This window comes from Bemisia tabaci, chromosome 5, assembly GCF_918797505.1.
Source record: "Bemisia tabaci chromosome 5, PGI_BMITA_v3".
NCBI classification, from domain to species: Eukaryota; Metazoa; Arthropoda; class Insecta; order Hemiptera; family Aleyrodidae; genus Bemisia; species Bemisia tabaci.
Window position 1 is genome coordinate 39814429 of NC_092797.1, and position 10865 is coordinate 39825293.

Here is a 10865-nt window from a genome sequence, read left to right on the forward strand (position 1 = left end):
TGCAATCAAAACACGTGGTTCTTGAGTCAAATCATTGAAATCTCATTTCCTATTATAAACTGAAACTTTAAATCCCCATCTTGGTAAAAGTTTAAAATCCTTACTGTCATACCGGACTTTTTGCCCCAATAAATTGAATAAACAGAGATATTTTACAGGTGATTAAACATTATTTTAAGCTTTTTTAAATTGAAATTATATCACAGAGAATAGGTAAATTTTTATTATTATGACCTCTGAATCCCCAGGGAAAATACCCGAATTCTAGGTACCCCCAGGCTTTAATATTTTTTGTGCACTGCCATTCTTCTTTTTTAATTTTACAGTCCTCGCAAGCAGCAGATCTAAGTACTCTTTCAGTAGAAACGCTGCAAGAATTAAATGACAATAATGATTGTTTGGACGAATTTCTTGAATCGTTACCAATCGTCTCTGAATTAAATAGACAGTTAGAGGATCTTATGACACAAAATGAAGAACTAGCAAGTAAGTCAAATTCTATGTTTTTGGAAAGTAAAAGTACCCAGTGCCTCGTTCTCTTCACCGATCTCAACAAATATATTATGTACCACGCAGGGCCGGATTTAGGGGGTGGCCACATGGGCCGCGGCCCATGGCGGCAAATTTTGCAATTTTTTTAAATGTAGTTATAAAAAAATATCGGATTCAGGAAAAAAAATTACAAACGAGAAAAGGCGACAAAATCTCCACTTCCTGAGAGTATAGTAATTTCTAATTTTGTTGTTTTTGTCAATATAAGAGACAGCACCCTTAATTGGTCGAGTAAAGAGAGGAGCCAAACACGCAATTTGGCCTGGAACGTCGCGGCGCAGAGAGCAATTATGACGAGGACTTGAGATGAAAAGGAGAAGCCCTCGACGCGGCGGTCGGCGTGTAACACCTATTAGCGCCTACAAGACTGCATGAATACTTCACGCATTGCGTCAAACACAGCGTGGACGTGTAGTCAGTAACGGTCGGCAAACGCGTAGCGCCTACAAGACTGCATGAATACTTCACGCATTACGTCAAACACAGTGCGTTCAGCAGCAGTCTGTGTGAAACGCATAGCGCCTACAAGACTGTAGGAATGCTTCACGCATTGCGCTAAACACAGCGCGGTCAGTTTGTTCTTTCATACTTTTTTCGTTCATTTCTTATAAATGGAAGGCCTCGTCCAGACAGCGATAGGTTTACGGAACTTAACTTTCGCGCAAAGTTCCGTAGTTTGCGTTTTGCTAGTAATGTTGACAGGGCTTGCAAAAAATGTGTCCAACACGAGTAAACAAACGCGTCTTATACCTACACTCCTCCCCGCTGCACGTTCACTTGATGGTTTTCATTGATGTTTCAAAACGAATGAAAATAAGGGGGCGGCAAAATACAGGCGGTCCATGGGCGGCAAGTAGGTAAATCCGGCCCTGGTCCTGGTAGGTCCTGGTCCTGGTACTATGAATTCGTCCGTAAGTAATAAAAACCCTGATAGTCTACTTCGTTCACGGGTTTGCCTATGTGCTAGGCGACTTACGTGAAGTTAGAATACAGGTAGCAAAACGAGTGAGATAGAAAATCCGCCATTTTGATTTTTGCTTGCTAACCTATGGTCTTCAAAATGTAAACAAACAGCATCTGTCTCACTCTAATTGGTTGCGATTGTACAATCTGTGACAACTTATCTAACCTCAAACTCCTTTTCCTCGTCATCCAACTAGTTATCTAGTAATTCAGTATTTCTATTTTGATCAGTTTTGATGACACAGTCCGAACTGACAATGAGTGTTGATGAGTTTAAATACTTTTCGTTTCTCGATTAAGTGATAAAATTTTGTTCTCCAGTGATTCTATTGAACTCTGAACGATACGTATGTGAAGAAAATCATGTTTAAGCTTTCATGTTTTGCTTTGTGTCCTTCAATATCGTTCACTGATAACTAGCTCATCTTGGAGTATTATCATCATTCCCGCCTCCATCACAATTAATTTATGAAAACTGTTCTTCAGCACTTGGGAGAAGGATTTGATGGCCAACCGATCATATCTGGGTTTTATAATTTTCCGAGCATCGCATCACATTGACGTAGGTACGTCAGGTATTTGTACACAAAATTTGACGAAGGAGCAAGTACATTCTAAATAAATGTTGCTGAATGTAAGATCAAGCAATCTGTGGTATTCTCCCAGGACGTTTTTTCGCAGTAATTTCCAAGTGTCTTTCGATCAAATTTTGTGTACTAATTCCTGACGTTCTTCAGCATCATGTGATGCTTGGAAACTCTTTAAAAATCTCCTTATTTCCAGAAGTAATATATTGATCGTTTGACTATCATATTGTTTGCCAAAGTGCCGAAGACCCACCTTAAATGCACTCTATAATTTTAAATTCAAAATTACCCTTAAGACATCAAGCCGCAGCACCCTTAGTTACTTATTCCTTCGTCTTCTCGGGAACTTTTATTCTCATGCAGTAGATAAAGTTCCCTTTGCCACAACCCATGTTGATGGCTAAAAATGATAAATGAGCATCTCAATTGCAACATCATAAAATTTCTTGATTATTTTTTCTTCCTGCTAGGAAAATTAATCCTTATGATTCCTTGCTATTTTTTTTAGAACGAGGGAAAAAGATTTAAAGAAAATACAATCAAACCTCTTGAACATGAGCCGAGATTTACAACGTGGCATTCTGACATAAGTTTGCATTTTTCGACTCTGGCCCTTGCTCTCAAGTGTCAAAAACTGCTGGTTTTTTGGTTGTACTCTTTTGATAACCAGAATTGATCGTTCCTACGTAATGCAGTTTTCCCTTATACATTTTAAGAGTCTGTCTTTACTATCAATAAGTTGCAATTGGGTGCAATTTTTTTAAATTTTATTTTTGAGCTATCACTTACGTAGTGTTTGAAATGCCTTTATCAAAATAGAGGAATGAGACCTGTTGAAATAGATGTTGGTACTTAAAAATCACAGGCATTAAACATGCTGTGAACATATTATTTATTTAATTTTTATCAAAAGACTTTCTGCATGTCAACTGTTTCTAAATTTTTTCCGAAATTTTTTACAGAGCATAACTTGTCAAAGCAACCTCAGATGCTTCAACTCCGTCAAGAAACTGCAAGTAAATTGAAAGCTGTTACTGAGTTACGATCTTTGCACGAGAAACTCTTTCTTGAATATCAAACTCTCGCCAGCAAATATTCTCCTCAGAATATCAAAGTAAGTATTTTTACATTGTGTCTTTTAACGATCATCTCATCTCCATGGCCATTGACCAAATGTAGTGCTCTATGAAGCGGTGGCCCTAAGAAGGGCTGTTAGAAGGGGCAAGCCGGCCAGCTGCATAATGTCCGCCGGAGGAGAGGTGTGATCCGTGTGACTGTCAGAAGCGGAGTGAACTTAATTGGTGAGCTCGCGGCTTATGTAGCTGCGTTTACAGCAAGCTACAGCCAATGAGCTGCGCTGGTTGGGGAAGCGGGTGGCTTGCTGCCACGCTATCATTACCTTCAGTACCATATAATTTTGCACAACTCGTCCACAAGAGCTAAAATGCTGCTTATCGAATTCAGCAGGCTGTTAATTAGATCACATCTACAGAAGAGAGCTTACTCGATCACAGTGTTGTCAATATTGTGCAACTTCTTCCTTGCTTGAAAAAATACCAATACACAATAAAATTTACACATTCATTCTCCCTCAAACTTGACAGTTTTTTGGTAGATAAACAAAAATTATATGCCATTCAATGCGTTTATTTGGATTTTAATGAAGATGCACAATCTAAATGGAAAATAACTCAATGCTAAAACCCGAGATTTTCTTCTTTGTGCAAGGAAAATTCTGAAAAAACTTCAAGGAATAATGTTAACTGGTTCTCATTAAAAATAAAAATAAAATAGTAGCTGAGATTTGGAAATTCCGCTGAGTTTCACCGCGGACCTGTATCACCGGGAGAAATTAATTACTACATATCGACGGTGAAAGTCGGCAATCACATAACTCGTTTGCGGTGTCTGAAAATCTCCGCCTCTACGTCATTTTTATAAAGGAGAACAAATTGATATTATTTCTTGAAGTTTTTGCAGAATTTTCTTCGCATTGAGAAGAAAAATCATGACAGTTTTAAAGGATTGCCGTTGAGTAGTTTTCCATTTAAAAAATAAAGTATGACAGGAAGTCTGCGACGTCGCAAACCAAGTTATGTGATTGCCGACTTTCTCCGTCGATATGTAATTAATTAATACATATTCCTTGCATGACAGGACTAAGAAGAGGGAGTGTCATAAAAAAGTAATGCTCAAGGTAGCAGGAACTCTCATTCTGTGTCTGCTGTATTATTCATCCGCACTGTTTTTAAAAAAAATTTTGTTTCTTGTTTCAACAGGAAAATTTGAAATTAGAGGCTCTGAAAAGTGATGAAGAGAGTGAAAAAATAGCAGACAACTTTTTGAATGGTAAACTGGATGTTGAATCCTTTTTATCTGAATATCTAGAGCAAAGAGCAGTAAGTTTAATTTTTTTGTTTTCTCCTCCTTATAATAGAATGTCTTTCTCCTGTAACCCCTAACTAGAATTGAGGAAAGAAAATAATGGACAGATATCATATTGAAAAATGACTTTATTCAATCTAAATTCATGTGGTAACCAATGTGCCAACTGATAATTGTTGTATCCAGGTTGATATGACATTTGTTCAATCTTTTCTTTCTCTAATTTTAGTGGGTCTTTCCATGCCCAGTGGTGCCTCCTCAAAAAGTTGACCTCTTTAGAACAAGGTACACTCTACTACAGGTATGGACAAATGGAATTTTAGAAAGTCGTCAAAACGCGTAGATTTGACAGCATCGAGAGTACGACTGCGAAGACCTGCGCGGCAAATGGACGGTACGACTTCATACGTCACTCGATCGCCGATTTTCTCAGCGCTGCCACTTCGGCACCCCGTTTGTCCATACTTGTAGCAGAGTGTACCTTGTCTTTAGAATTTGATTATATTAGGCATGCTGAGGGGCTGTTTATAGAAAACATAACACTAGATATCGGATTTTTCAACTCTCCCCCGTGGTTACTCTTTTGTGACGTAGGTCCCTATTTTTCAAATTGAGAGTGGGAACTTGCTGGAGTCAAAAGTTTCAGCAGAGAAAGTTTGATCATCTTGATGGTATGAGGACGCCTCCTTGCAGTGCCTGCAGGGCCGTGAGTTTGGGAAAGCCTGGCCAGCAAACTCAGGATTGCAAGATTGAGCAAGGGATGTCACCAGTTTGATCTTGTGGTTAATAAGTCAAGAGTCTCTGCTAGAGTTGTCATCAAACTGGCAAAGTCGCTTTCTCAACCCCAAGTCACCTCGCTGGGCTTCGCAGAACTTAAGGGCCAAAAATGTCTTATAATATAGTGCCCTCTTAAATTTCCTTTCAAATTCATAAAATAAAATAAAATAAAAAAATTCAAAGGCTGTCCCAAATAAACTAAGGTGGCCTGTTCCAAGCAAGAATACAATTTGCAGGCCTTGTAGCTTATTTCATTAGCTTTCTAACGAGTCCTTGTCGAGCTAACTTAGTGAAAAATTCGCATTTCTATCGTAATTTTTCGGCAACGTGTACAAAAAGCCCTCCGGAATTTTCGAATCATTTTTCACTCTCCAACCCCAGCCTGTAAAGAAAAATTAACACTAGAAATGAAGTTTGGAACCCTTCAGATGCAAGATACAACTAATATACTTTAGCTCTCATAAAAACTATCAAAGGCGGTGTGGTCTGAAGCTCAGCTTCTCTGAGATTGTTCTCCACAACAGCAGCACCCGCCGCACCAGCTCTTGTTTTTCCGGCAAAAAGTTTTCTCTAATGAGTCTCTTTGAGAAATTCAAACAACGGTAGGTATATTACTGTTTTACCCTCATCCTAATTTGCCTTGGAGTTCTTACCTATGAAATGTGGAGGGGAATATTAGTTTCTGGGTGAATAAAATTGATTTGGCAGTGGTAGCACCATTTTCAGGTAGCCTCATAGACTGCAAAGGGGTTCGAAAAGTTAGCTTGGAAGCATCTTTGAGCTTGGAAAATCTGAGTAGGCTATTATATTCTTGAAAATTTTGAATTCTCTGAGCTCTTAGTGGAGAAAAATGCTCAGTTTTCATGAGTACCTATGAAGATTAGTAGTATCCTGCCACTAAAAAATTGCGAACTTCATTTCCAGTATAACTTCGACCTCACTAAATGGAATTGGAGAGTGAAAAATGGCTTGAATTTCTGGAGGGTCTTTTACACGTCACCGAAAAATCGTCGTGCTAATGCGAATTATAAAGCAAATGAGTTCTTGAGGGTTCGTCAAAAATTGTATGAAATTAGCCACATCTCCTGCAAACTGTATTCCAACATCATTAAAAGTTTGCTCAGAGCAAGGCAACCTTCAGTTTCATTGAAACAGCCTTTAGTTGCAGATTTAGAAAAAGGCACTAATTTAAAGAAATTCATTTTTCTTCATGCTTAGATTGATTTTTCCCTTTTTTCGTTTTTCAGATCTCACACAAAAGGAAAGCTAAGGAAGAGCGCTTGGGTTTTCAGTTAAGAGAGCTTGAAAAGGCGGGTTTTTAATTTTTGAGGAAATTGTTTTTCCTAGACTTAGCACTCTGCCTGTTGTATTCAACCCTATCTCTCTCAAGAATTTCATATTGTTCGTATACCCAAAGGAATTTATCAAGTGCAATCTTATTATAAAATTGATCGATTGTCAATAACATCTGCTGTAGTAGTTGAAAGGTTGAAGTAGTGGTCAGGCACTTGAATCTCTGCTGAAGAAAAAAAATCTAATGATAGCTCTTTAATTTTTTTTTTTTTTTAACCTCTACGTTTTGAATTTTAGAGTGAAAAATTAGTCCCTATTTTGTGTTAATATTTTGAACCAGTGACTATGCTAATGAGTTGCATGTTGAACCTCTACAAGTAGGCTAAAATGTATAGTAATTTGCGTAAAGATTCAGTTGCTAGCACTGGGTCTTATTTGCCAGCGCCTGCTACTCACAGAGGCTGTATGTCTGCAGCAATGAAAAGGTACCGATATCTTCGTCGATTTTTCAAATTCAGTCAAATGGATTTTGAATTTGCATTCTGGCAAATGACATATTTGTTCTCAGCACCTCAAAAAGTGTATAGAAATTTTCATTATCGCAAAGAAACGAAGTCTCAGTTTGCAAGAGATGACCCCGCATTTTTGGTTCTGTTAAGTCTTTGGTTATTTGTGTCCTCATTAGGTTTCACACTTATTCTGAGTCTAAACTTTTGGGAATTTTTGAAATTTTTTTTGTACTTAGTGTTTGTTGACTGTATATTTTTTGGATTTTGTATTGCATCATTATTCTGGTTCATCACTAATAAGTACCTCATAAAACCATCTCATAAAGGTCAAGATGTTGAGTGGGGTTACGCATTTGATGTTCATTTGAATGCCTTCTTTCCCTCATTTGCAATATCACATGTTATTCAACTATTTTTCTATAATGCCCTGATAAGTCATGATTGGTTCCTAGCTCGGTTGTTCGGCAATCTCTTGTGGTGCGTGGCATTCACTTACTATGTGTACATAACATTTTTAGGTTATAGCTGTTTACCAATCTTACAAAAAACTCAAGTATTACTTTCACCTCTCATTTTACTTGGGCTTATGTTAATTGTTTCAATTGCAGCAGGCTGGAACTGGAGTAGTTCCGTCATGGATTTTTACCACTATCGAGTTCTTTAACACGCTCTCTTGAAACCTGTTTTCCTGGATTATTTACTTCCACATCAAAACTTACTAGGGATTTTCAAAACATCACTTTGTTCAGATGCCAGTGAGCAGAGCTGTAAGACTGTTATAGATGGCTTAGCAATGTCTCATCTCACTCACAGCACCATTACTGTAGAGGGAGTACCTGCTCTGTATCACTCAAGATTGTTCGAACGAGCTAAAAGCATAGTTTTTCTCTAGGCTGTATTCTCTAAATATTTTCCCTTGATGATAACTGTAGTAAAAGGCACCAGTAACCTCTTTGGCCGTGAAGATGTATGATATTTTATGTACAATTTTTTACGCATGAAGAAATATCTGTTCAATGATTCGTATCAATGCACTTTTTCTCCAAGAATTTGAGTATCAATTACATTATTGGATCTAGTTTTGTAGTGATGAATGAGGAAGGGCATGAAGCACCTCTCAGATCAGAGACAAAGATGTTTATTTTATGTCATAGCTATTGGTGCTTGTCTGGGGCACGCTTTGGGTCTAATTGACCTCCAAATGGGCTCCAAAGTCTCCAATGGGGAGCATGTATTTGCTATGAGTTTTTTCCCTTAGTAATGAGAATTTTCAGGGTATCTAGCGACCTGAAAAACCAGGAAATGTCAGGGAATTTTTTTCGTGTCAGGGAAATCAGAGAAAACGTCAGGGAATCCGCAAAAATTCGGCATGTCAGGGAATTTTATTTTGCAAGCTATTTTCGTGTCAGAGAAACCTCAGAGAAATCGAAAAACACGAATTTTTCAGAGAACGTTTTGCAAATTTTACTCTCACGGAGATTTCTACCAGAATTTCTGCTAATGTCTTTTAAGTCTTAAAAATCAAGCAAAAATATCTCGCATATGTTTAGGCACTGTACATTTAGCTGTATTTATTACATTTTATTCTTACACAACATGAAAAAATTCTTACTTACATGTAATCACTTCAAACAAGTTGAAAAATTAGGAATATTTTTCCTTTTTGTCAGGGAATTATTTTTTCTGTCAGTTAGGAAATTTTAAAGTTTCCCCGGGTTTTTTATCGTTTTTGTCAGAAAGGTTGGGGAAATGTCAGGGATTTTTTTTTTTTAAAAATTGCTAGACACCTTGATTTTTGTTTCACAAAAACAAGCATCAATGGCTATGATGTGATGCCAATACCTGAACCTCTCATTTTGTAGTGTCTATTAGTTTTTATTTCAAGTTTTCTTGCAGCAATCTTACATTTTCTTTCAATTAATAATCTGTAAAACAGAGATTTCTTGTGCTAGAAATTGAGGGGATTGATTTATGTGCAATCATTTTACATTCTGGCAAGCAGATTACTTTGACAGATAAATGCCAAACGAAGTCAGGAACCCGAATACCGCAGAGAAACAATATGATTTTGAATAGTGCAAACCAGATTACTCTGAATGCAACCCGAGAAATAGAAGGCCTAGTATAAATGAGCCAACGATAGCGTATGGAGCATAAGGCATTCTACCAAAGTAGCACAATGTCATAGAATAGTAGAGTTTAACACAGTTCCTGCTGGCCACAATTTTGTCGCTTCTTGCGTTATATAATGCAATTGAACCTTACTGAATTTAATGTAATAGAATTAAATAACTTTTAACTTAATATCTGAAATCAGTGTATATAGTTTTGATTACTTACCTCACCTAGTCCATGATGTAGAATTGATTTTTGGTTCATTTTGGTTAGGGTCTCTGTCCTTGTTCTCCAAGTGTCACTCTGGTGAAGTGGATACAAGCGATACTAAAATATTTGAAGGAATTTGCCCCCCCTTTTTTTTTAAAATGAATATTGTTGTTGGTCCTTGTTTTCAGCTCTCTTCAAGCCATTTTTTCAAGAAGTAGAATGAAAAGTCCTTTTTACAAAAAAATCTGTTAAATCAAATCGTTGATTAAAGTTTTACTCTAATTCTGGCTGCAATTTCTCCCTTTGACAACTTTTTCTCAGTTTTTTTCTGTAACAAGAAAAGCTGATTTATTTAGTAATTCAATATCCTAGAAAATTTTGTTTGTAGAGCCAATGATTGGCCTAAGTCATCAGATCAGCTTATCATAAGTCATTAGATTTGTGGTGTTTAAAGATAATAAATTTAGCAGGGTAGGTGAGGCAAAGGTCTGCACCCCTTACTTTTGTTGAAAAAGAGTTTTGTCTGCTATAATGAGAACGCACAACTTCATAAATGGCAGAAATTTAAGAAATAACAGGCGGCAAAATTTTATATTTCTAGATCAGAAGGCCGCTTCTTAGAAGAAAATAGATGTCTCTAAAAAGATGTCTTTCATAGCCAAATATGCTCCGCTAAAAATAACATTCTTCTAACCATCGATAAAGTTAATGAATGGGTTATTTATTCTGCTGTTTTTTTAATGCCATCATTGTTCATAAAATATCAAAAGATTATTTTTGTACCATTGGAGGAAAAATGACGTCATAAATAATTTTTGAGCCTGTATGCCAGGTCTGAGCCAGGTCAGAGCCTGCCTTCCCAAAAAATGCCTGTATATTAGTGAAGAATACTCCAGTAAAAAACTATGCCTAGGGTTTTAGAGATTAAGCTCTACTGTCAATAGTCTAAAGTGGTGAGCAATGGAGTCCTTTGGTGTCTCTCAATTTCTTTCCTTCTTGTAAGTCAAACTTAAAGTAATCAGTATGTACCTTTTAAGCCATTAAAATGGTTAACTTATTTCTACAAAAAAATGTCCTCTAATTTTGAGCTCCCTGTGTATGTTTTTATGTATATATAAATATATATTTATTTTTTTTCCTAAGCTTTTTGTAAATATGAAACAGCTTGGTCTTGACATAGCTGTTATTAATTTGTTATTGAAAAAATGATTTGAAATATAAAATTACAAATTTAGACCAACGATTCCTTATTTATCTGGAAAAGAATAGTTCAGGAACAATAAGAAATACAATGTACAGATTTGGATGCAAGGGTTTCTTTTTTTAAAGTGTTCCTTTGAGTGTGTAAAACACTCATTGAATAGTTACGATTAGTATGAACTGTAGAGAGAGCAGAAGTTGGGCGTGGGCTCTAAATTCGAGTCTTTCAGTAGTTTTTTCTTTCTGTTACTGTTGTGCATCAAATATTGATTTC

At 36.7% G+C, this 10865-nt stretch overlaps 2 protein-coding genes across 2 annotated transcripts; both read left to right on the top strand.

Annotated features, from left to right (window-relative positions):
• The first annotated feature begins 1911 nt into the window (after window positions 1-1911).
• Window positions 1912-6769, top strand: Vsp37A (Vacuolar protein sorting 37A). Its single transcript, XM_019056716.2, has 4 exons — window positions 1912-2081; window positions 3065-3216; window positions 4382-4501; window positions 6512-6769. Exons 1-4 carry the CDS (start codon window positions 2021-2023, stop codon window positions 6584-6586), a joined length of 408 nt encoding a protein of 135 aa, XP_018912261.2. The 5' UTR covers window positions 1912-2020; the 3' UTR covers window positions 6587-6769.
• A 148-nt stretch (window positions 6770-6917) lies between these two features.
• On the top strand, window positions 6918-10625 carry Unc50 (Unc50 RNA binding protein). The gene has a single exon (XM_019056710.2). It carries the CDS (start codon window positions 6945-6947, stop codon window positions 7728-7730), a length of 786 nt encoding a protein of 261 aa, XP_018912255.1. The 5' UTR covers window positions 6918-6944; the 3' UTR covers window positions 7731-10625.
• Window positions 10626-10865: the final 240 nt, after the last annotated feature.

What these genes read in the sequence shown, in the direction of transcription:
- Vsp37A (XM_019056716.2), top strand. Translation starts at nt 2,021, where the DNA reads ATGGCCAACCGATCATATCTGGGTTTTATAATTTTCCGAGCATCGCAT. An exon ending in ATCGCATCACATTGACGTAG is followed by an intron (nt 2,082 to 3,064) that starts GTACGTCAGGTA and finishes AATTTTTTACAG; the next exon opens with AGCATAACTTGTCAAAGCAA. An exon ending in ATTCTCCTCAGAATATCAAA is followed by an intron (nt 3,217 to 4,381) that starts GTAAGTATTTTT and finishes TTGTTTCAACAG; the next exon opens with GAAAATTTGAAATTAGAGGC.
- Unc50 (XM_019056710.2), top strand. Translation starts at nt 6,945, where the DNA reads ATGTATAGTAATTTGCGTAAAGATTCAGTTGCTAGCACTGGGTCTTAT.